The 25,015-nt window shown below is 47.4% G+C and overlaps 1 protein-coding gene across 4 annotated transcripts in view; it reads left to right on the forward strand.

Moving 5' to 3' along the window:
- CD151 (CD151 molecule (Raph blood group)) overlaps window positions 1–16,139 on the forward strand; it is a 31,722-nt gene extending 15,583 nt beyond the window's left edge. For 3 of the 4 annotated variants that reach the window (XM_064425157.1, XM_064425159.1, XM_064425158.1), the window contains exons 3-9: window positions 2,837–2,940; window positions 3,885–4,076; window positions 8,555–8,629; window positions 11,152–11,256; window positions 12,112–12,267; window positions 13,158–13,244; window positions 14,004–16,139. In XM_064425157.1, coding sequence (XP_064281227.1) covers window positions 2,857–2,940; window positions 3,885–4,076; window positions 8,555–8,629; window positions 11,152–11,256; window positions 12,112–12,267; window positions 13,158–13,244; window positions 14,004–14,063 — 759 coding nt within the window. In that variant the 5' untranslated portion in view covers window positions 2,837–2,856 and the 3' untranslated portion in view covers window positions 14,064–16,139. Of the gene's footprint in view, window positions 1–240; window positions 340–2,836; window positions 2,941–3,884; window positions 4,077–8,554; window positions 8,630–11,151; window positions 11,257–12,111; window positions 12,268–13,157; window positions 13,245–14,003 lie in introns of all 4 variants that reach the window. The other variant, XM_064425160.1, reaches the window with a different exon arrangement.
- Window positions 16,140–25,015: the final 8,876 nt, after the last annotated feature.

Consider the following 25,015-nt stretch of genomic DNA (forward strand, 5'->3'; position numbering starts at 1 on the left):
GTCAGTGGATTCAGGATGAGGCCCTCCTGTTCATCCTGGTGCTGTGACACTGATCAGCACCTCTGCTTTTTGGGACCATGAGGCTCAGAGCCTGAAGTGACCCTAAGCCTGGGAAGCAGATCGTGGTTCCCCGCTCCTGCTGGGGCTCCTTGGGAAAAGCATTTCACTGTAGTCTCCTGCCCTCTCTTGCTTTCCCCGAAGATCAGGATAGCTCCCTGAAGCCTGACCCTGTCTTTGCAGGTGATGGGAGGCAGCAGATCGCTGTGTGAGGCAAGGAGCACAAACAGGACTTCCAAAAAGAGGGTCTGCAGAGCTGCCTTTGCCTTAATAGTTGGCTGGGTGAGTCATTAAGCATGCAGAGGCAGCCAGTGCCATCAGCTCTGCTCCTGGCTAGGAAGGATAGATCAAACAGGAGACAGCCCTGATTGCTTTCTGATTCATGGTCTGCCATCCCTGGTGATTCAGCCTGCTTTATAAACCTGCAGCTGTTCCCTGCCAGCTCTCTGGAAACCGGCATATCCTCTCCTGCCAGCAGTGAAGCCAGGCTGTCTGAAAGGCCTGTACCCAGTGCTGGGTGGAGCAGGACCTGCAGTCTTGAGGGGGATTTCAGACTGTCTGTCATCTGATGCAAGTGCAGTCTCTGCTGCCCAATCCTCACCCTGGACTAGATGGAGCTGTGACTGGGATTTCTGAGCTCTTGGATCAGAAGGAGGGACAAGTTAGTATCCCTTGCTAGAGCCCAGCACCTGCTGTATGGCAGTAGGTAGGGGACAGACGGATGGACCGATGGAAGGAAGGAAACAATGAAGGAAGGCTGGTTCCTAAAATCCTCAGGAGCAAGAGGGAAACTGAGCCAAGGAGCCTAAGGACAGAAAGCATGGTTATCATCCCCTGGTCAGTCTCTGCAAGGCTGCAGTGCACGTTCCTCTACATACAGCCCTGATATTAGAAGGGGTGGCCAGAATTCCTGTTACTGGAAGGCATCTCTCAGATCTGGGCTGAGGTACCTGTTCTGAGTTGTGCAGGTGTGGGTGGCTGCCTTGCTGCTGCCATTCTTGTTCTGTGGCTCAATGAAGCCTCTGGGCACTGTAAATCTGTCACCTTCCGTGCATGCTGTGTTCTTGGGGCGTCTTCTCATGGAGAATTTGCAAGCCTGGTCAGTGCATACGGTACCAGCAGCATCCATTCCTTCCCAAAGCCCGGGGCCCTTTTGTGCTGCAACATGGTAATTAATCTGAGCATTGCTGGAAGTTCTGATCTCTTCTGGAGATAACTCTGAAGAGTTGTTCTCCTTGATCTGTGCCACCATCTCAGAGCTGCTCCCTTTGCCAGTGAATCAGCATTCTGCTGCCAGCTGCTGTTGCCAGATGTTATTCCGAGAAAAATGTTTTCTTGTGAAATGGGGATGGGCATGGGTGGGACTGTTGGCATGTTCACACTCTTGCTTTCCTTGTTAGCTTCATTTGTTAGTTTCTAAAGCACGGGCCTGGCTGGGGCTTTTGAGTGGGCTGGCATGAAGCACAAGGAAATAGTTTCCTGCAAACAAAATACAATTGTGCTGCAGAATGCTGCTATTCCCAGCCTTGGTTCATCTGGCTCCAGACATTAGAAGTGTGGTGGCAAAGATAATGCTGATAGTGACCTGATGTGCAGCCTGGCTGTGTACCTGTTTCTCACTTTGCTGTCAGGTGTTTTGCCAAGGTAGATGAGTCTGTACTGCATGGCTGGGTGCAGCTTGGTCCCTGGAGGGAGCTTTCATCACTTGTGTGAAGAAGTTTTGTATTTTAACTAAGCATGAACTCCATGCCTCTGGAAGAATGTAGAGGCTGTTTGCCTTCCTGCTTCCAGGGAAATTGCTGCTTTAGGAAAACATTGCACTCTGATGTTGGTGCACAGTGTTTGCATCATTCCTTGCTGGCTCGTGTGGGAACAAAGGGAGATTTTTTAACTGAATGCAAGTGGTGAGGATTTGGTTGCACTTCTACATCCTGCCTCACACAGGTGATGCTGGCAGCAATACTCTGTGCAGTGCTTTTGTCCTGTCTGCCTGGTCAGGCTATGATGAGGATGTTTTTTTGAGAGGTTCTGCTGCAGATTCACTTCTGGGAAATGTGCTCCAGGGTGCAGCAGGACTGTAACAGTGCACTGGGACTGACTCACAGCAAAATCCCATTCCTTACATATCTGCAGGGACATTTCATGCTGTCAGATCATCTGAAGCCAAGGGTTGTGTTTCTTCCTCTTAGTAGCTGGGACAGTCTTTTAATGCCCTGGGGGACAGCTAGCCAGTGAAAAGGGCCATGGAAAGTAAGCAGTGAAGAAGAGAATTAATTACTCCAACAGACTGCTATGGTTCAAAAAGGATAGGACATCTGAACATATAACAAGTGTGTTCCCAGTTACAGTTGTAAAGATCAAAAATAGCCCAAACTTAGAGAAGGATCTATTTAAGGCAGTTGTAACCAATGCCACTGAGAAAATAATAGTATTTGGAGACAGATTATTCCATAAATATCAGAGACCAAGATTTCTGTTGCCACCTTCAGAACAGCAGCCACAGGCTGCAGTCAGGAGCCAGAGTGGAATTTTCTGGAGAGCAGGCCTGGGATTGTACAAGATCTTGTGTGTAGGTCACCCAACTGGATACGAGAGCTCTTTATCTGGGCAAATGCTGTCCTGTGTCCCTGAAGTCAGCTGAAGGGCTTGTTCACCAGCTGACTTCAAAAGATTGCAAGTGTTAGATCTTGCAGGAGGAGGGTAGTAATGCTGGCCTTCTGGGAGAAGTGGTGTGATGACTGACTCGCTCAAGCTTTTCTGGTTTTGTTTTTTTCTTTAGGAACTTGGTGAACCAGAAAGATGCGTGAGTATACAGAAAAGAAGGAAACATGTGGGACCATCTGTCTGAAGTACCTTCTCTTCATCTTCAACTTCTTTTTCTGGGTAAGAAAACTCCGTCTGTGTCAGAGGCAATGAGGTGGCACTGCAGTTTTGGTGTCAGGGGTGCAGAAACCTTGGGCATAATGAAGTCTTTGGGAAGAAGTGCTGATGTCAATAGGACACAGCCTTGGTCCTGTTGGGTGAAATGTCACTGTTCGGGCTTGGCTGCTCAGGCTGCAGAAGTTGTGGTTTGACAATGTGGCTGTTTCTAGGTCATGTTACCAAATAGAGAAATAGAAAATTACAGGAAGTCTGAAAATAAGCTTTGATTTTTTTACCTGGTTTACTTTTTCCAGGAGCCTGAGGGCTCCACTGTCTTGCCATTCCTTCTCTCAAAATGGCAGAGGGAGTGCTGGAGATGACGCACACCTTCTTGCAGCTGATCCACTACAGAGCTTCTTAGAGTCATACTTTCCACCAGAAAAATTACTGATGCCAAAGGATTGTGTTTTACTTTGGTGCATGGGACAGAGCAATGGAGACAGATCAGACCTTTAAGAAAAACTGTGTGAGTTTACCAGAAGCTGCCTAAAACCCTGGAAGCTGAAGGCTTACAAGGAGAGAGGGGATGGCTAGGGATGTGGTTGGGTTCTCTGTGTTCACTTGTCACAAGGGTTAAAGTTTAGCCAGCCAGCCTGGTCATACAGATTTTACATGTTTTATTTGCCCAAAACCCATTGTGGCTACATTTGGGAAGACTCTGGTCTGAGTATGAGCTGCTGTACACAGGTAGATGGTTTAGGTAGCTTCCATCTCAGGCTGCCTGGGGTGCTGAACTGGAAGCTCAGGACCTGCTCCAGTCCCAGTGAGTCCATCCTTTAATGTAGATCATCTTTGGCTAGCTGATGGAGCTGTGGTGCATCCTGCTGTCCCTGTGCAGCTGCTCTGGGAGGTGAGGAGGTTCATGCCTCAGGCACCCTTCATTTGCTTGTTCTCTCTCTCCCCAGCTGGCTGGTGGGGCCGTGATGGCAGTGGGCGCCTGGACCCTGGCTGAGAAGAGTGACTACATCAGCCTGCTCTCCTCCAGCACATACTCTGCAACTGCTTATATCCTGGTGGTGGCTGGCGTGGTGGTCATGGTCACTGGCATCCTTGGGTGCTGTGCCACCTTCAAAGAGCGGCGGAATCTGCTAAGAGTGGTGAGTTTTCCATGATTGTTTTATTTGGGGGAAACATCTTGGCTGTGTTGTGCACAAGCCTTATTTTTTTGTCCTGGAGCAAATGTCACTAAGGTCTCCAGCTCCTGACAGCAGTGCTGTCCATGTCCCAGGGGACAGGAACATTTTCTTTCATCTGCACAAAGAGCGTGCTGCATGGTTCAAGAGTAAAAATTGCAGTTGTAATACCTGTGCTTTGTGTGAGAACATCTATTTGAAACTATTCAAAACAAAATCTTGCGGCTTTTGTCTCTTCCTTCTTCTTTGCCCATTCTATATTCGGTTTTGCAAAGTGGAAGAGGAAGGAAAATATGAGAGACCTGTAACAAAACTAGCTTTTAATGACATTAGGTTCAAGCCAGATTAATACACTTTTCCACTTGGTTGTCAAAGATCAGAAAACTTCCAATATTTTCTTCCATTGCAAAAAAATTACTTCAGTCTTGCTTCCACAAAAAAGAGCCATACTATTTTGATAATCTTCTGCTTCTTTTACAGCTTTTTCTGTGTTACTTCCTGGGCTCCCTGCTCACCCACCTACACTGAAGTTTTTTACCATCCCTGAGGTTTCTATTTGGCTTGCTCCCTCTCAAATCTCCCTTTCAGTCTGGAGTGTGGCAGCAGTCTGTTTTAGTGTCTGGGCTGCAGTGGTGAGTGCAGTGACTGAAATAACAATCAGTAGCTCTTGGCATTCACAGGTACAGAAAAAAATATTTCAGCCACCAGCTCCTCCCTTTGCAAATTTCTCCTCTTCACTTTGGATAGAGGAGCAGAAATAAGAGTTGTGAGCAACCCTGATGCTTCACTGCTATGCAGACCTGGTAATCCCTGTGAGAGGCAGAGCAGGGCTAGGGAGGGAGAATAAAATACAGAGGGAGACACAGTGAGTGCATTGCTGATGCTTGTTCAGTGGGTTCCTGTAGCAGTTGGTTTTGGCCTTGCTTCACTGACTCTCCATGCCAAAGAGATCTCCCTTTGTCTTTTTCCCTCAGCCAGAAGCTACGTATGAAAATTCAGTGGAGTTTTCTTTGTTATTCTGCCATGGAAAATTAATAATTTTCCCTTGGGAATAAAAGGTCACTCTGTCTCCTAACACCACGCGTCCTTTCGGAGTGGCTGGTTGTGACAGACCTATTGTCTCTTCTTGCTTGTGCTCTGCTTTGGTTGCCCTGAGTAATCTGAGACAGGGCTGTGCTTGCCAGGGCTGGGTGAGCCTGGCTGGGGGCCTCTGCCAGCTCTGAGCTCAGACAGTAATCCTGACAGCTTCACAGTCACCCCAGGGGCTGTGCCAGCCAGTCCCACTTTCCTTCTGTACAAGAGACCCGTGTAAATATGGGAGGGAGCAGTATAAGCAGCACAGAGCTGTGCTCTCCCCAGTGCTGCCTTGGTGCTTTTAAAAATTGATTACTGACAGCTTTGGATATGTTTGTGAAATACATATCTGGTTTTTAGTTTGTTTTTCACTTGAAAAGTTGGGAAGCTGTGAATTTTTTTTCTGCCTTGTATGTAACTGAGTTTTATGAGACCACTTCAAGGCTTTTCATAGTATTTCAGTGAGTATTTCATTGCTCATCACTGACAGCTGTGCTACTTTTTTGTCATTTCTTACTGGCCTTCCTTAACCATGTGCTGAGGCTTGGGCAGCAGAGGTGGAGTTTCTCTGGCTCCATGAGCAGGCAAGGCAGTGGATCTGCAGCCTGGCTGGCTGTGGTGCTGCAGTCCAGCTCTTTACAAGGACACAGACCACTGTTACATCATACTTCAGTCAAAATGCAGCGGGAGTCCCAGGGAAATAGGAGACCTTGCTTATAAAGAGAGAAGGTGACTTTCTTCAGGCCTGGCCCCTCACACTGCCTTTTTAGTCAACTACCTTGGACAGGGAGAAGGCAATCACATGGATTAGGATTTCTGTTCATGCTGCATTTCAGCCTGGAACCCTCCCTCTGAAGCGAGGTTGCTGATTTAGGACCATTGTTGCTATCTGTCTCTTCTTCAGATAGTAGAAAGATGTCTCCAGATAATTATTTGGGTTGTAGGTGGGTTGAACCATTTTTTGTGTTATTCAGAGAAAACACACTTAACACTTGGTAAGTCACTCGAAACGGGATGGAATTTGGGCTCTTCAGATCTTGAGGAGACACCCAATAGCCCTGACTCAGTCTTGGAGCCAGAGCCAGGGTAAATTTTGCTTAGAGCTCACCCAGGTCCAGGCATGTGTTTGCTAGAGAACTTCTGGTGATCACACATTTCTGACTTGGGAAACAAGTAGGGCATGTCCCTACAGTTCCATGCCAGAGCTGGCCTACTCCTCCCATAGCAGACCTCTAAGAAAGCCTTGCAGCTACAGCTGAAGAGCAGGGAGAGCTGCCCTGAGCTCTGTGTGTGTCCAGAGTGAAAGCTGCTGCTCCCCTGTATCAGCCTGATACTTAGAAGTGGCCCTGAGGGAACGATGACAGGATAATGGTGGAGTGTATCAGCAGGGACGGGTTGGGTTCATGGGTGGTAGATGCACTCACCTCCCTCACAAGGTTTTACTTGTGACTCAGATTTGTTAAGGTCTGCTGAATATGTGTTTGTTTCAATCCACTGTAAGCCAGCACAGCGAGCAGAGAGCTTGTGGTGACATAACTTTAGCTCTACCTGAATGCATCTGACATTACACAGAACAAGGAAAAATAAATAAGCTTTCCAGTCCATTGGTTGTTCTCAGCATCTTGCCTCTCCTTGGCAGAGAAATTATGTCAGGTCAGTTAAGGCATAACAAGGTCCCAACAAAAAGAGAGCCAGCCGTTGTGTCAAGGCCTGCCAACCCTTTCTTGCCCCTTTTCAACCTCCTGGGAGTGTTGGGAGCAGCCTTTAGCTGTCCTGCACTCCAGTGTGTGACTCACTCCCTGGGATGAATGGGTACCTTGTACAGGCGGCTGCGGAGCTGGTCGGGATGGCTGCGGGGTGAGCCTGGGGCAGGGGAGTGAAAGGCAGAGATTGTGTGCTCAGATTAAAGCCCGGACTGCAGATAAAACCCAGCTGTCCTTCCTTTGCAGCTGCTGAAGCCCAGCAGGGGTGAAGGAGGAAGCCTGAGTGTTTGTGTCATTTTACTCCTGCAGAAGGGGCTGGGAAATACCTAGTGAAAAGAGCACACAGTGGGGGTGTAACCTTTGTGCAGCAGGAGGCATCCTTGCTGTGTCCAGATCTTCACTGTCCTTTTTTGTGCAGGTTTGATGTCCAGTTATATTTGTAGAGAGCCATTTGCTTTGTCTCTTGGTAACAGACCTTTCTTAAGGTTGAGGGTAAAACAGAAAATGGGAGATATTTTGCTTGTTCTGTCCTGGGGAAGCCAGCTCTTACAGGAATTTAGCTTGAGGTCCTTGTTATGGCTGGAACTGGGGTCTCTTCAGCTTTATCTACAGGTAGATTAATTTAATAGCAGTCACAGAACAGCCTGGATCTGTAAAGAAACTGTTTGTTTCTGACCATGAGCAAGGCAGGGTCTGTTTGTCAGGAGAGGGGTTCTCCCTGAAAAGCTCTCTTGGTCCCTAAGCAGGAAGTGGATGCATCACCCTGGCTCTTCAAGCCTGCCTAGTCCTTTTAATCTACCGCCCATATTCCTCATGGGTTTGGCTTTCTTACTTCTTTGTGACTATAACAAGACTCCCAAACAGTTTCTTGTACTGGCCATTTGATTCTCCTTGTGATAAGCAGGACTTACCCTTTTCACTTCATTTCCACTAAGCCCTTTTAGGAAATAGTCATGTTCTCCTATTAGTCTTCTAAGAGTTCTTCTCACTTTGGTTTTGAGATGCAGAGCTTTTCCAGCTAGAGCCCACTTGAGGGGCACATGCAGTCCTAGTGCTGAGTGTGAATCAGTGCTGAAGTCCATCCACTTCTACAGTGCCCCTCAGCCTGTGGCTGAGCCCTGCAGAAGTCACTGGGAGCACAAATGGTGCTTTATGCTTAGATGCTGTGATGTATATTTGGTGAAATGGGCCCTCTGTGGCTTTATTGAGTCATCTTTATAACATACATTGCTCCTTAGTAACTTGGTGAAATGCCTTAAACAATGTCAAAACAAGCAAAAGTTTGTTTTTTTTTTTATCGGAATCAGATACTTTCTATGATACTGAATGTAGTCATTAGATTATCTATCTAGGTTTCTTTCGTACAGTGATCTTATCTTGGTTGCCTGCACTTTTCCATTCTCTATATCCCTCTGGCTCTGTGAGCTAAACTCACGCTTGCTGCTGCTTGTCTTCAGTTATTCTGTGGTTTGGTGTTTTTTTATTAATCTGTGGGATTGTTCCTTTCCTACCCTATTGAAGTCTTGATCCCATACCCTGCTTTTGAAACTGCTGCAGGAAAGCATTGGTGAGGACAGAGTCAGGCATTTTACCAGGTAAAGAAAAGCTGCCTCCTGGCACCTCCTTCTGTTCTGTTCTAATGTCTTTTTTCCCATTATTTTACAGTACTTCATATTGTTGCTATGCATCTTTCTCCTGGAGATCATTGCAGGAATCCTGGCCTATATCTACTACCAGCAGGTGAGTGGACATTAGTCCTTGGAGACTCAAACAAGGGAGTGAGAACAGCTTGTTACCATCCCATTTCTCCAGCCAAAATTTGGCCTGGATGCTTGGGATGTAGGTCTCTTTGTGGCTCACCTACTCACTCCCCTTCATATACAAAAGACCTTGGATTATTTACTGGTTTTGACAGAGTGGTGGTCATTACTCCAAGGGGTTGCTCAGCCCTGCTGCTCAGCTCCTTCCTGTGGTGCACTTCATGCCCTGTTTTTCTGCAGACCCTTGTAGAAGACAGTTTTTGAGGCTGTGTAGATCTAGGATCTCTCCTGACAGCCTTCAAGGCATAGTGCAAGAGACTGAAATCATGTTAGTGCCGCTTTATCGTGTTCAGGACACAGGAACAGTTCCTGCTGCATCCGGCAAAGGTAATGAATGGACCAGCTGAGAGTCCTTTCAGGTCAAGAACTTTCTGACAGCTTTACTTGAGCAGCACAGCTGAGGCGCAGGAGACACAAGACAGGCTCCCAACAGCTGCAGGTCTGGCTTGGCACTTCTTGCTGTTGCTGAGAGCAGAGCTTAATTCATCACTTTGCTTTCAAAGGGAGTTTAACCGCCAAGGCACAAACAGCCTGCAAAGTTGCTCTCATGTCTGGAAATTGATTGGAAGTGGCAAATTAGGATTGTTATCAAATGGCTGTCTGAAAAGCAGCTGAACATCCCATCTTGTTGACTTTACTGCCAGGACTCGTTGCCATTCCATTTTCTCTTGGACCTTCTATGCTTTGCCTTGGATGGGCGCTGGTGGTTTGCAAGGAGCCAAAGAACTGTACTGGCTCCTGCCAGGAGGGATCTGGGGTATGAATGTGCATATTTAACGGGAAAAGATCAATCCTGGCAGGCATGGCAGGAAGCCAGGATCTGTCCATCCATCTGTGCAAAGGCATGAGGTTCATATGTGACAGTGGATGAAGAGGAGCTGATCCCTGGATTGAAATAAGGGACAGTATATTCAGAACTGTACCCTTGAGTGCTTTAGATCACTTGAGTGCATCTCTGATCAACAGCTGCACATCCCTTTGCCCTCTGGCTGATAAATCCTGCTTCTCTCCTGGTTGCAGGCTGCTTGCTCTGTTTGCCACTGTTTTTATTTCAGCCCATGCTTTGGTGTCTAAGGCTTGCATGATTGTGTCTAAACTGGTTCTTTATCTCTGTTCCATGCTGCAGTTCTTCCCCGTGAGCCCGCAGGTAACAGCTTTTCTCCCAAGTAATAATTCTGCTAATGGACTCTCCTCTTTATTTGCCTCTGCCTTCCAGTTGCTGAACCTGTTCCTTTCTTTCTATTATGCTAAGTCCTTTGCATTTCCATAGAGCTTCCCAGCCCAAGATCTCAAAGAATTTTTCAAATATTAATGAATGATGCCTCATATCATCTCTGTGAGGTAGGTGTTGTCCCCATCTGACAGCTGGGATTGGAGAAGGCAGTGTGTCAAAGGGAGAATAAACTCCAGACTGTATTTTGCACAGTTTAGTATAACCAGATGTTTGACCTCTCATTTACTACTTACTATGTAGAATAAAAGGTATATAAAGAGGTTGCTCAGCTGTTTATTCCATTGACCCCATCTAAAAAAATGCCTGCTGGCATTGTGTATATTGGTTTATGTAGGAAACTTGGAATTTCAAAGGTGTTGGACTAAAGCAGTGTTGCTGCATGAGCCAGTATGAAAAAAAAAGAAACGAAAAGAAAGAGATGCAACCAGGATAACAAAAAAAAGGATGTGACTCTTTGGCCCTTCTTGGCTGTCACCAAAGGGTGAGAAGAACTCAGCTAGATTAAAAAAGTCCCCACAGGAATAAGTGTTTGAATCCAATCACTTGAACATGCCAGTGGTTTATGATTATGCTTTCAGAAATTGTGCTCTTGCAAAATCAGACTTTGTCTCTTTATTATCAAGAAAGGCCTTGCAGTGATTTTTGCAATCACACATTTAATTCCCTCCTGTGGCATCCTTTTTCAAGATGCTACAAGAGCTGTTTGGTCTATGTGGTTTTAGTCCATCATGCCAAGGACTCTTGATTTCTTCCTGCTTCTGGACAGAGTGATTTGTATTTTTTACAAAAATAGAATTTTTAGTATTTTTTTTACAGGCTTTAGAGGGAGAAGACTGCACGTGGTCTCACAGGCATATTCATGTTTAAGCAGGCACACTTTTGTATTGCTTTTCACATGCAGGCATGTCTTGGCAATCTTGCACATTCAAGGTGAGAAGCCATGTGGGGAATTCACTGTGTAACATAGGTTGAAATTTGATCCCAAAGCACCTCCCTGAAGTTATTAAAACAGAGGTCTGATCTGTAATCATTTGGAAATAAGCCTGTCCAGTCCAGCCTTGGAGGACAATCTTGAAGGAAGCTGTAGCTTCCACTAGGTTCTCCATCCTCGTCTTGGAGCAAAAGCAATGGAATGTATGCAGGGCTTTGGGTCGTTCTGAGGAGTGAGTTTGCCTTGTGATTTTATCCCCTTTGTCTCTTCCATTCAGCTGAGCCTGGAGCTGAAACAAAATCTGAAGAACACCATGACCCAGAAGTACCGGAAGGAGGGAGAAGAGAGTGTTACCAGTGCAGTGGACAAACTGCAGCAGGAGGTGGGTGTCTCTGGAGGCAGAGAGAGTTAATGCAATTTCAGGGCTTAAAACCAAGCATGTAAAAGGCATCTCTTGACATCCAACCTGCAGATATTTCTTCTGTAAGCTGAGTGTATGTTCTGAATCAAGACATAATTGGGTGAAGTGCAAGGCCTGAGCCATGCAACTGGCAGAATTGCATGGTGTGATCACTGAATTGCATGACCAGTAGCACTGGGGAATGATATCTGAACTGCTCCCAGTGAACTGGAGCTGCCAAGTCACTCTGACAGCTGCTTCTGCTTTCCCAGTTCAAAGCTTTGGAGAAATTGCTGACATTTTTCATTAAGCTTTTCAGTACCCTAGAGAGCAAGATGTAATGAAGGAAGAACTCTCCTGCCACTGTTGCTTGCTGTGCCTGGCTCAGGGGTGATCCAGGTTAGGGCTGCCACAGTTCTGACAGGTTTTCCCACAGAAAAGGCCCTTGTGCATAGGCATTTTCAAAGCAAAGGGACTGCTCTTTGCATAGTGCCATAGCAGGTGCATTTGTGATGGTAACTGGTAATTAAACTTATCCTGTTGCCATCATTAACATGCAGTTATGAGCTGAGACAGCTGCAGGTGCACTCTGGTTACAGTTCGTCCCAGCAGTAAACAAAAGTCACAGCTGCTGAAGGGTGGATGAACTTCATATTTAAAGGGCCATTTGGGGAACTCTTAACACAAAAGTTACTAATAATTATAAAAAAAACCCAGATCCATGAGATAGCTGGAGTGTCTGCAAAGGAGGGTGAAACCCAGGGCTTGATGTGGGAGGCTGGAGGAGAAAAAGGTTGCAGTGCCTGCAGGCTCAGCCTTTGCTCTCTGTGTGTGCAGTTCAAGTGCTGTGGGAGCAACAACTACACGGACTGGGCCGACAGCCAGTGGATCAAATCTCCAGAGGCCAGTGGGAGGAAAGTCCCAGACAGCTGCTGTAAGACGATCACTGACCTGTGTGGCAGAAGAGACCATCCTTCCAACATCTACAAGGAGGTAAAGAGCAGAAGGGCTTCAGCCACCTGTCACCAAGTGTGTAAAGGAGGTGGGCAGGGAGTGATGGTGTTGGGTTATTACTGCAAACTGTCAGTAGGTTTCAAGGTCAGTAGCATTCCTTGGAATGTAGAATTCACTTCTTTAGCTGAGTGTTCAGCTCTGTAGACTGTTATTTAATATGTAGATATAGAGAAAAATAATTATGTTGTTACCACTGTGTACATTAATTATGGGGGGAAGCAGGAGAGGTTTTTAGTTCTGACAAGAGATTTGGATGCAAGTCCTACGTTTGACACAGCTTCCTGTGGTTGGAATTACTCCATGAGGTGCAAATGGAGATACTTCTGGTCCTTGATTGACAGGTGCAAGGCAGAGTCAGGCAGAGCCTGGCTTTCCAGGTTCATACCAAAATTCAATAACCAAACTGTAATAAATAGCAGCGGGAAGAATTTACTCTTAAAAGGCTTCAGTTATGTTAGGGTTATTGGTTCTGGATGCACTTAGCAGCATTTCCTTGGCCTTTTGGCCTCACAGGAATAAACATCCCCTCCAGGCAGGAGCTACACAGTGAGTGAGTGAATCTTTTTCCACATACCTGAGAGAAGAATGACACTCTGTGTGTGATGTGGTCAGTTCTTCTGCATTTCTCCTGCACTGCCAGCAGCCACCTTGGTTTTGTTCAGAGGTTCCTGAGCCAGCTGGTCCTGAGCAATACCAGACATTATGCAGTTCACATCATCTGCTTAGCTTTTCCAGAGATATTGGGGAAAGAGATTGTTCACAGACACCACTTTTTGAAGTGCTGCTTTCAAGGGTCACAAATATTGGATTTAAATGAAAAAGATGTTAAAATGGACCTGATCTTCCATGTTCCTCCTTTCACCCTGCAGAGTGGTTGCATTACCAAGCTGGAAAACTTCATTCAAGAGCATCTGAAAATTATCGGGGCAGTGGGCATCAGCATTGCTTGTGTGCAGGTAAAAAGGGCTGAGGGGAGTTTTGGGGTACTGGGCAGAAGTTGAAGGAACTCCTGAGCTGAGAGATGGAAATAAAGATGTTTTATTGCTCTTCCCTGCCTGGCAAGAAGTTGCCAGGTACTTCGGGGACCCGAGGTTTCACCAAGTCCAAAGCAGAAGCCTTTGTGCCCGTCTGGGGAATTCCCTGCTGGTGATGTATCCAGCAGGGCCGGGAAGGAGTTGTTCTCCGGGGCTGTGGGAGGCCATGGCTCGGCAGCCCGAGGAAGCCCTCCTGTGGCTGTGTCCCATAACTGCCTGCCCAGCAGCAGGGACCTTCCCACCCAGGAGCCTAAGGATTATCTGGAGTTACCCAGAATTTTTCCTTCAGCTGTGTCACGTTGAAGAACAGCCCTGTGGGTCTGCAATGATTTGCAAGAGGGTGATGAATGAAGGTGTAGAATGTGAATGTCTTGCACTCATTTTAAGAGGGGATGGCACAGGATATTCTTTTTTCATTATGCAGGTGTGTCTGGGAGTTCCTCATCTTCCCCTTTGTTCTGGCAAGCAGCCAAATTACACCCCAGGAAGCTACTGGTGGTTAATTACAAGGATTAGCACAGATTGTTTTTTCCTGCTGCCTATTGCATGCTGGAGTGTGTTATCCCCAGGCAGGAGCTGGCTGACACTAGTGTGGGTCTGAACTGTTAATTTGCAAGTTGCTGACTCCACTGCATCCATTCTGTGGTTTTCATGTATTTCTTTCTTCCCTTTACACTGTAGATCTTTGGGATGATTTTCACCTGCTGCTTGTACAAGAGTTTAAAGTCAGAACCATATTAATAGCTGTGAGAGCTCTGTTGCTCCCCCTCTGCCACTTCCCTTAGCACCTGCCAAACCTGACCACTCTTCACCACCACCAAAGTGTCTGTAACTTGAGGACTTGGCTCTGCAATTGAATGCCTTTACAACCATGCACTGCCTTACCTGCCCCTCTGGGGAAAGTCACCCTCCTTGTTGTGTACAAGGCAGACAGGAGTTCAGCGGGTCCTCTTCAGTGTCAAGAAACAAAACAGCTGTGGATCTTCTGCTAGAAGCTTTAGCACAGCAGTCCCTTGATATAACTACAAAGCAAGATTTATCCAAGGCCATTTCCCTGGAGGCTTCTCCCAAGCCAACATGAAGCTATCAGGATGCTCTACAAGAATCATAGCTTGCTCTCCTGAGAAGTGGCTCAGCAGTACCAGGCACTGACTGTGAGGATACATGATGGCTCTGCACTGAGCTGGAGCCAGAGCTGAGCTTCTCATACATGGAGGATTTCTCTCTGTCCCTGCTCCCAAGTGTGCACCAATGTCCTAACACAGCTGTTCTCCACCAGAGAGGATGCCTGCCTGGTTACTGGGGGCAGGAGCTACTTGCCCAGCCAACTGGGAGCACAACTTGGTGCAGCTGAAATCTAGGTGTGACACTCATGTTGCCAAGATGTTGTGGGTGCCTTAGGATTTCTCAGCAATTCTTCCTTCATTTCCTTGAAGCCTCCTCCAACCCAGTGCCATTAGGAGCCACAAGACGCCTTTTGCTTCCCGGCAGTTCTGGAGCAAAGATGATGGACTGCCTTCTTTGAGTCTAGTCTGTTTTATTGACTGGTTTCCAGCATGAGTGAGGACTCTTATTTCCACCTCCCTATCCCCTGATGAGGTTTGGTGAAGAACTGGTCTTTTTGTGAGGCTGCCATATCTTGCTGCGCTTTGGCCTGCTCAATTAATGGAAGTACCTTTTTTATCTGTTACATGTTGAGATGTTCCCTTGGTTTGATTTTTCTAACTAAAACTTCCAGGTTTACCTCCCTTGGCAGGAAATGGATATACACCAAAGTTTTTCAGCCTCCAAGTAGCTTGTTAATTAGCTGAGGGTTTTCTGGCTTGGTCTGGAAGCTCACTTTACTGGTTACTGCCAAGAAAGTCAGGAGAGTCAGTTTCAACCAGTAGCCCCAGTGTATTTGGTAAATAGGTAGTGCTGGGTTAGCTGTTTGCTGCTGAGGAATAGATTTTAGTTAACTGTTGTCTCTGCACTGGGGTCCTGGATACATACAGGACACAGACATTGCCATGGACTTGGTGCCAGCAGGATCCTAGCCTGAATTCACAAGATCTTTTGTTCCTCTTGTCTTGTTCCCTCCTTCTGGTGTGCCTGTTACACTCATGAAGCAGCAGAAAGGGGAGTTTGGTGTTTCTGAGCAGTGAAGATGCGCTCAGATCTTCATAAATAAATTTCTTCCCTCTTCTGGCCTTTTAGCAGTGCTGGCTGAGCAGCTGGCAGCAGACAGCCAACATAAGCAGGATCATCCAGACCAGTAAAGGGTCTTGCAGCATCGTGGGGGTTTGGGTTCACAGAGCAGAAATCGTGGACTGGCGCTAAAGGGCAACACGTTAAAATTCAGAGCAGGTCAATCTGAAACTCCTCCATTATCAGTCCTATGAAATAATCCTCAACTAATGCAGAAAGAGAGCTGGAGGAACTGAGGTGTATCCTTGGTTCCACAACAGTAAGTAAGAGAGGAAAGCTAAATTATTCTGTAATGATCTAAAGGAGAAATCTCTAAATTATTTCTTGTTTTATAGTAAAGTTCCTTAACAAGTATTGACTACTAACTAAGAGGAAAATATTGAGCATGTTGCTTGAAGCAATATTTCTGATTTCTTAAGCATATCTTCATAGTTGCCTTTGCCCATTCCCTTCAAACACATTTTACAGGGTTGGGAGAGGCCAGGAAGAATGAGACATAAACAGTAAGTTGTCTTGTGTCCACTGAGTTGTTTTATACTTTTTCTCTGTGTAACAATATTCATTGCTTTTGGTTTTTTTAACCCAGTTTAAGTTGCTGGCCAATAGAAAAATAAAGCTTAAGACTCTGTACTGACTGTGTGTGGCACAACTGAAGGGCTCCCATGAGCCAGGTGAGTGCTCTGGCTTGCTCAGATCCTGCTGCTGAGGAGCCAACTCCTCGGGGAGATGAATGGAGGGACCAGGCAGGGAAGGAAGCTGGGGGGAGTCTGCTTCACATCCCTATTCCTGCCCCTGCCAGCCTGGTTATGCTGTGGTGTGGGGTGCTGCAGGCTGCTCCCCCTGAGAGCTCAAGGTGCAGAACCTCAGGGGTTGCTCAAGGTCACAGGGGTTACTTGAGGTCATTGGAGTCCCTGGTAGGGGTTAATTGAGGGCATTTGAGGCTCTGATAATTGATGAAGGGGTCAAATGAGAACACAGGGCTTAATTATTATGAGCAGGTGCTGTTTGGTGTAATGGATCAAAACCTGCCAGTGCAGTCCAGGGGAGCCCAAGGCCTCAGGGTCACCCAGTGGCCTGCAGTGTCACCCATCATTGCCCTTTGTCCTGTCAGGGTAGTGACAGTGGTGGATATTAGCTTTATTAATATTTATTATTAATTAGTAGTTTATTAGTGTTTATTATCATCTCCTGTAAGCATTAGCTTTTATAATACTGCTATTAGCTATTAATACAATTATCAAAAATTCTACTGTTGTGATCTATTAAATTCTATTTACATTATTATGTAAATAATATTCTATTTACATTATTATGTTTTAGGATCCAGTAGTATAATCACCTACTGCAACCTAAAACTATGATTATTTATTAGAATGAATAGCAGATTTATTAGTATTGATAGTTATTAGTGTATTATTAGCTGCCACAGGGGTATGAACGAGTCCTGTTGGAATCTCCACGATTCTGACCTGAGCAGGGGCGGGTGAGAAAGCGGGAGCAGACGATGCCATGGTGTTCCATGGCCACCTCGGGGTGCCGGGGCGGGAGCGCGGAGTGCCGGCGGGGTCCCGCCCGCAGTGCGGGGCGCGGCCGCGCGGGGGCGACGGGGACGCGGCGGTGTCCCAGCCCCGGGAATGCCGCGGGCAGGCAGCGGCCGCGGGCCGGCTCTCGGGCTGCAGCCCCGCACTGCTCCCGCTTCACCCGGCCTGCGCTCGGCCCCCAGCGGAGACTTCTGCCCAAAGCCCCCGCAAGCGTGTTTGCCTGTGCAGGACAAACAGAGGCGGGAGCGAGCCAGTGCCCGCTGCGGACTGCTGAGCATTCCTGGGATGCACTGGGTAAGACTGGAATGTGACTGGGTGCATTTATGAGACCTCCTCCCAAGCCCCACATCCAGGAGAAGTGAGCTGAAGGTGGAGCACAAACCGAGAAGGAAGGGCTGTCCTGGTCCCTGGTCCCCTCTGTGCCCTTAGGAGTGCAGCGTGGCCACAGCCACCCTTTCTCACCCCCAGAGGGAAATTAGCCCCCTTTCTGCAGTACTGTCCTGGGGTGGTGTCTGGGACCTCTGGAGCACAGTATTTCTCAGCATGAAGCTATTGCTTTAAAGCGATTTCTCTTTCTCTTTGAAAGGGCTTCTTGTTCGTGATCAAGGTGCAGCTGCCATCTTACAGCATCCCCACAGCCTCGGGTCTCTTGGGTGCTTCCCCCTCTCTGCAGACAGGAGCACAGGCTTGTCTTGCTTTGGACCCGAAGATTTCATCTGTGCTGATTGTCCTTTGCAGCAGTTAGCTCAGCCCAGGGTCAGCTCCTGGGGTGGCCAGGTGGTCAGCACAATTTGCTCAGGAATAAAGGGGAAAACAGCTGTAGTGGTAAGCAGTTTCTGCAAGGGTCCAGCTTTGGGCAGTCACTCTGTTCCTGCCTTTTCAAACAAGATGAGTATTTTATGCTCCCCTGCAAGGCTGCTTCTAACCCTCAACCAGTTCACAGACATGCCCTTTCTTCTGCCATTTAACTGGGGGAATTTTCTCCCTAGGGAGGCCTTGGTGCCCCTTTTTTGGCCATTTTTGAAGCCTTCCTTCAGTGGTGATTGCAGTGTCCTTGTTTTCTTGATGGGCTGGGACTGAGCATGGCTGCAGCAGTGGAAAGTTGAGGCTCAGGCAGTGATACTCTCCTCCCTGGTGAGATAGGACAAATACAGCCTGCTTGGGAAATGGCAAAGGGGAATGCTCTCATCTTTCCCAGCTGGCCACGGAGGCAAAAGGGAGCAGATTCATGTGGTGCCTTCAAAGATGACAAATTCCTTGTGGGGAGGGAGCATAATGCTCTCAAACGAGCTGTAATCACATGAGCAGCAAGGATGATGATGCTCCCCCCCAAATGCATTCAGTGACTCATTCCAAGTGCACCACTCTGGGGTTCTGAAGTCCTCTTAACGCTCTGCAAAGGAGGCTGCTCCTCCTGCGTGCCAGCATTAACAGAAAAGAAGCTGCATGGGCTGAGGCCATCAGGATCAGCAGCTTTCCCTCTTCTGATTACAGCTCCTCTCTGCAAAAATGAGCTGCTGAGAGTAAGGCATTTCCAGGCTTCATTTTCTGTGTAGTGAGCTGTGTTGCTGACAAGAGCAGAGCAGTTTCTACCCACACGGAGTGTAGGGACAGCCCCGGCAGGGCCTGATCCTGCCACTGGCTGCTCTCTCCCATCATTGGGACAGCAACAGCCAACCCTGCCCCCTGCAGTCCCAGATGTGACTTTGACGGCTGTCACATTTGTCCCTGGCAGCCATGGGGGGACTGTGAGGGTCACACTGAGCCCCTTGCACCCCTGGGGTGAGAGGCAACCAAAGCAGGCACTGGCACTGGGGTGCAGAGGTGTGAAGTGGTGCTTTGTAGCTTTGACCTTATGTGCGTGTGTGTACACCTGTAGATCTGCTGCCATGCTGGAGGATCTCCACTGCCCACAGAAACCCTTACAGGTGAGGTTTATATTTCTTACTTTGCTCAGAAAGGCTGGAGCCCCTTTATCCCAGAAGTTTGACACCAGAAAAATATGCTTGATCTTCCAGACTCATGGTTCCCCTCTCCCTCCTCCCCAGTTCCTGGGAGAGCTTCCTGTTTAATAACCTTTTTAGCCTCCCAAGCACTCTTCAGTAGTTAGTTGCTTTCCCATGTTTTTTTACATGCTTTGACTCTTTTCTGCCCATTTTGGGATGCAAAATTAAGCAATGATGACCTGAAATGTGAGGCACCAGGCTCGGGTTTTGGACTTCAGGTGCTATCTGCACTCCTGGAGGATGCCAGCTCAGTTCCCTCCAGACTGAAATAACAGCTAATCTCACTACAAAATGACATCTGAAGGCATGTTCCTCCACACCCAGCTCTTGTGGTTCTTCTCTTGCACGTTATTCCTCTGTTATATACTGAGCATCATCAGGACCTATTTTATATTCACCTAAATTAAATCTTGTCCCATTTAAATGTGCCCAACTGTCTAAGATATCCCAGGCTAATTCACATTTTGTCCTTGTGTTTTCCATCCGTCTTCCATCATTGTTCCACAAACATGATCAACATTATTATTTATTTCCTTTTCCTCCTTCCTCCCTCTCCCACTGCCATTTTCCAGGTTTTTAATAGCAGCCAGTTAAAGGCTGATGTGCTCTTTCCTCTGCTCAATGCCTTGTGCTCTGTGGAGGGGCTCATGAATGATTCAGTTGTTTAGGCTCTAGCTGGCAGTTGTGGCAGGATTACTCAAAAGAAACATTTGAGGTTTGTCTACAGTTCCAGATTGAAAAATCCTGAACCCCAAAGCAGGGAGCAGAGCCCTAAATCATGAAACAGTGAAGAAGGTTACATATGTATTAAATACATTTTTCACTTGCATTTTACAGTTCACTTACCACAGGTAATGTCACGGGATCAGGCTATTAAAATCATAGTTCCAACAAATGTGGGCTCTTGGCCCCCTTTACACCAAAAAACCAACTCTGCCTTCAGGGACTGAACTGAATTTAAACAAACGTGGGCGAGAAGAGGCAGCAATTCACAAGCAGAGCAGTGCGTTGGTGGGGATGTGGTTACGGTTCTGACTGGAATGCAGGAATTGTGTCTCCTGTCTGCCTGGATGCTTGAGGACACCTCTTGTACCAGGGTTTTTGGCAGAGCTCCTGACCCCTTTGGTGAGATGAGCAGCTCCTCAGGTGGTGCTGGCACTGGTGCTGGGTGGGAGTGGCGGAGCAGACAGCAGTGCAGTAAAAGTCCATCCTGCACCTCCTGAGTGACAGCTCAGCTCCTTCTCACCTTCAAGCCCCCCACCAGGGCCTGCTCAGCACGATGGACAAATGAATTCCTAGCAGTTTTTCCTTTTCCTTGTCCTCTTAGATTGAAAACTTCCTTTTAGCGCCTGTTCAAGCTGTGCCACGCTCCACAGAGCCCCAGCTGCAACTGCACCTCTTCAGTTCTGCCTGTAATGTAAGTAACAATAAAAATATAGCTCCAAAGGAGTTATGAACCCACAAAACTGCTGAACTCTGGTGGCACTCCTCTTCTAAAATCATTCTGGTTTAGAAGCACTCATTTTTTTTCTGGTTTCACATAGCCTGGAGCTTGGAGTAAACTTGATTCTGTTCTTGCAGGCAGAGGTTTCTGGAATGTGGCTTCTGCTCTCCATGCACTGCTACTCTTTTTTCACTGCTTTAGGATTCAGAGTCTTTCTCAGAGACAGGGTCCAAGGATGCTGCTTGTCTCCCTGGGGAGGACCAGGTGCTGCCAGCCTCTGGGTTAACTAGGCTGGAGCAGAGAGGGAGTTTGGGGTTTGGGGAGGGGGAGCCAGTTCCTGCTTCACCTGCTTAGAGCCAGTTCAGGGGAACAAGTTCACCATTCTGGTCCAGTTTTTAATACCACTTTTTTGCAGGAATGGGTCTTGGAGGAGGCAGCAAGCCACAGCCCCTCAGCTGCTCCCACCTGCCCCACACACAGACCCTGCAGGTAGGGGCAGCCTGGCTGACATCACCTTCTGGGCAGGGGTCAGGAGCAATGGGCTGTAATTACAGCAATTATGGTTTTAATAAGGCATAATTGAGCTAATGGCTTTTTTTTTTCTAGTCTACATCCTGGAACCTAAAAGGCAACCTCTGAGCTTGTTTTTGGGACTTGTAGGAGGCAAACTTTCACCCCTTGTTTCCTCCTAATTAATCCTGTCCCCACTCCCACTAGAGGTGGCAGGAGATGCCCCTGGATTCTCTTAATGAAGTCACTTGGTGCCTGAGGGGTATTTGAAGGCTTGAAGCTACTCCCCAGCATCTCTTTGCAGGGCTGGGTCTTCCCTTCTGCTCCTCTTGTCCAGGAGAGGGGCTCTGGCACCAACCATGTAGTGGCAGGTGGGGAGCCACCATCCTTCCCCCTGAGCCAGCCTGCAGGACGAGCTCTGTGCTGATGGAGGCCAAGGAGCCTGGTGGGCTTAATTTGGGGCTCCTGTTTGCAGCACTGCCAAAGCTGAGGCTGGGGAACCACCTTCAAGTGAGGAAAGCCTTAGACCTGGTGCTCCCAGCTCTTGAGTTCTTTGTGGTGGCCCAGATCTTGGTGGGAATGCTTCTTCCCACTGGGAAGCTGGCCGCCCTCTCCCTCAAGCCTCTGTGCCCCAGTTGCAGTGGCAGCTTGGTGGTGACCCTCTGGAAGGGACATCTGCCAAAGGCTGGGGATGAGCAGCAGAGCCAGGACCAGGCATGTGGCACCTGGCCCAGAGCCTGTTCCTGAGCTGTCCCTGATGGCTGCTGAGGAGCACCGCAGCCAAACTCTCCTGCCCTCACAGGCAGCTCCCAAAAGCATCTCAGCTCTTTCCAGACATCCAATCCCTGTCATCTGGTGGGATTAAATCCAGCCTGTATTACACCTGACTAAAAGTTTCCTGGGGACCTGGGGCTCAGCTGCTCCCTGGAGTAGCATCTCATGGCGTCTCAGTAACTCAGGTACCAACATGACTTTAATACAACTTTTTAAAGTATGCATTTGTATCTTGTAAGCCCTTGAGTACAGCAGAGTCCCTTTTATATTGAAATTCAGGATTCTCAATAACATTTTATTATGAGGATTGCTATTTTTGGAATTGCTGTTACTCTGTTATGAGCAAGGCACCTAACATCCTTCAATATGAAATCATTAAGGGCACAGCAGAGTTCATTACAGGGGCATTTCTCTGGATTAAGAACAAATCAATACCACACACTAATATCACAGCCTGCTACCTGACTTTGGTTGCAAATAGCACATCCAGAGGCAGATGCTCTTCTTTTGGCCTCTTGTGCTCTTCTTCCAATATCTTATTTACTGTTTTCCCCCAAGCTGTTGTGATGGATTTATGAGCAGACAAAATCCAAAGGTTGTTTTTCCTTGAGCTACCTGAATATTGTAGCTTTTAAAATAAAGAAGAAAGAAATAACCAGCTTAAGTTTGTGATATTGCAGTAACCTCATATGCAATATTATTTCCCTGCTTCTGGAACTTGGCTGAGGGAGCAGGGGTTGTTTTGCTTGGAGAAAAGGAGCCTCAGGGGTGACCTTAACACTCTCCACAAGTGCCTGGAAGGAGGTGGTAGCCAGGTGGGGGGTGGTGTCTTCTCCCAGCGACAGGACAAGAGGACACAGTCTAAAGCTGTGCCAGGGAAGATTTAGGTTGGACGTAGGGAGGAATTTCTTCACAGAAGGTGGTTAGACACTGGATTGGGCTGCCCAGGAAGGTGGTAGAGTCACTGTCCCTGGTTTAAGGACAGACTGGATGTTTTGGCACTCAGTGCCATGATCTTGTTGACATGGGATGTTCAGTCACAGGTTGGACTTCATCCTCCTCACAGATCTTCCAACCTAATTGATTCTGTGAACCCCCTGGATGTACAGAAGGGAGTGAAGGCCTGAAGTTCTCTCTGGTTATGTTTAGTTGATCACATTTAGAGTTTAGAATAAGTTTCAGATGGTTTGAGTTAGGAATGCGCCTGCGGGAGGTGGGATGGGAGGGAAAAAGGATGATAATTTGTAAGAAATGTCCAATAGAAGGAAGAACTCTGCTGTCCAGGTATTGTCCTGGACAGGTATATGCCCTGGAGAATTTCCTTCTTTTGTGGGGATGTGCCTGGTGGACATGTGGAAGCATTAGGAGGTTTTGGCCTCCAGGGCATGCTGCCCTGGCTGGGGGCAAGGGGGTGAGGGTAAACACCACTGTTGTGGTAAGCCTGGGCCAGTTTGGCCCCAGCCTCCATGAAGGACCTTCACTCAGGCCACTTTGAGCCTGGGTGGAGGCTCCAGCTGTGTTCTGGACAACAGAGATCCCAATTCTGGACCTGTCCCTAAGCAAGTCTGCCCATTGGTGGTTTGAGATGAAGGCAGGCTAAAAGGGGTTTAACTGGGGGATGCCAGGCTGGCAGGAATCACTGGCTGCCCTGGCTGTTGCTTAAACACCAGGAACCATATCCCAAGATGTCTCTGGCTGTAGCTGAAATGGGAGTTTCTCCATGGTGCTGCTCCCAGCTCCTGTAGCACCACATCCATTTGGTTCAGCAGCAGTTCAGGTCACTGACATGAAGGCTGCCATGGCCAATAGCATCTGTTTCTCTTTATTTATTAGAAGCAATTTTTCATCAGTGGAATTTAATTATTAGTATTTTGCTTTTTAAAATGTTGCTTAATGGAGGAAAGCAGCCATTTGTTTAGGCTACATTTAATGCTGAGTGGATCCAAAGGCACTTTTCTTTAAGCTGTTTTGACAATAATATTAAAAAAAATCAAGTTGGTGAAGTGTGGAGCTGTAGGCCATCTCTGTAATGATCTGAAGCACTCAAGCCCTTATTAACTTAATGCTTTCATTTACTAGCTCATTCCTGGAGGAAGACCTCCTAGTCAAACTGCTATTGCTTTTTAAAAAAAACCTACAGTTAGTAATTGCTTCAGCTGCACATCTCATTACAAGGAAAGGCCTACAGCCTAGAGCAGCATTCATCTGATTTTTGTTTTTAAATTTTCCGGAGGAATTTCAGCAAAACCTCTTGTTATACCTCCAGCCCAAGCATTAGCTATTGCATTGCTGCCTATACATTTATAAACTCAACTACAAAAGTTCTGAATTCCCACTCTCTTTGGAAGTGGGAGGCTCGAGGGCTTGGCTGTACCTGTTATGGTATTGGGGAGGAGCTGGGCAGAGCCCATCAGCGGGGGCTGCTCAGGGCTGGGAGGAGCACATCCCATTTCATCAGGGCAGCTTTTAGCCCTGAGTAGGTGCCACTGCTCTGATTACCCTTTACCCCCTTGCTCCATAAAGAGGTTGTTTGTCCCTTCTCCCTCCTATCACTGCCTGGGAAGGAGCACACTTACACACTGCTGGAAGGAAGACTTCATTAAAAAGGAAAAAAAGAAGGCAGGAGGCACTTTAAGGCAGCTTTCAGTAAATAGCTGGGGATAATTGGGCTTTAGCTGTGTTCTTATAAACCTTCTGGATTGCTGGGTACAGTGATGCTGCTGATCTCTAAATTGCTGCAAAAGCTCAGGGCAGCAGCTTTCCATCAGCAGTTCCCACACTGGGCTCTGCTTAGTGTCAAAAAGTGATTTAAAAAAATCTAATTAAAAGTATTCCATTAGGATTTGAGGATCTGTGATAGGGGTTGCTGATAAGGATGCAAGAAGACACCAGGGGCTGGGTGAGGTTGGGCTACTCCTTGTTGCTCATCTCTGATGATTTCTGAAGAGTGGGATGTGCCATCCCAGAGGTTCTGAAAGGGAAACTGAGGCACTGCACTGGTTGCCCAAGGCTCACATTGACTAGGCTGTATGTTCTTGTCAAGGCCTGTCCCTGAATGCACACGATGAGCTGAAGCCTTTTTCTGTCTTTGAAAGACACGAGCAATGCTGTTACATGGAGATGGGCAAAGGGAGTCTCTGCTGCTGCCGTGGACCAGCCTGAGAATGCAAAGAGAGAGTGGAATGGGATGGACCCAAAGTACTTCAGGAAAGATTTCCGTTGAGCTTCATG

The sequence above is a fragment of the Passer domesticus genome, chromosome 6 (genome assembly GCF_036417665.1).
Source record: "Passer domesticus isolate bPasDom1 chromosome 6, bPasDom1.hap1, whole genome shotgun sequence".
NCBI lineage: Eukaryota > Metazoa > Chordata > Aves > Passeriformes > Passeridae > Passer > Passer domesticus.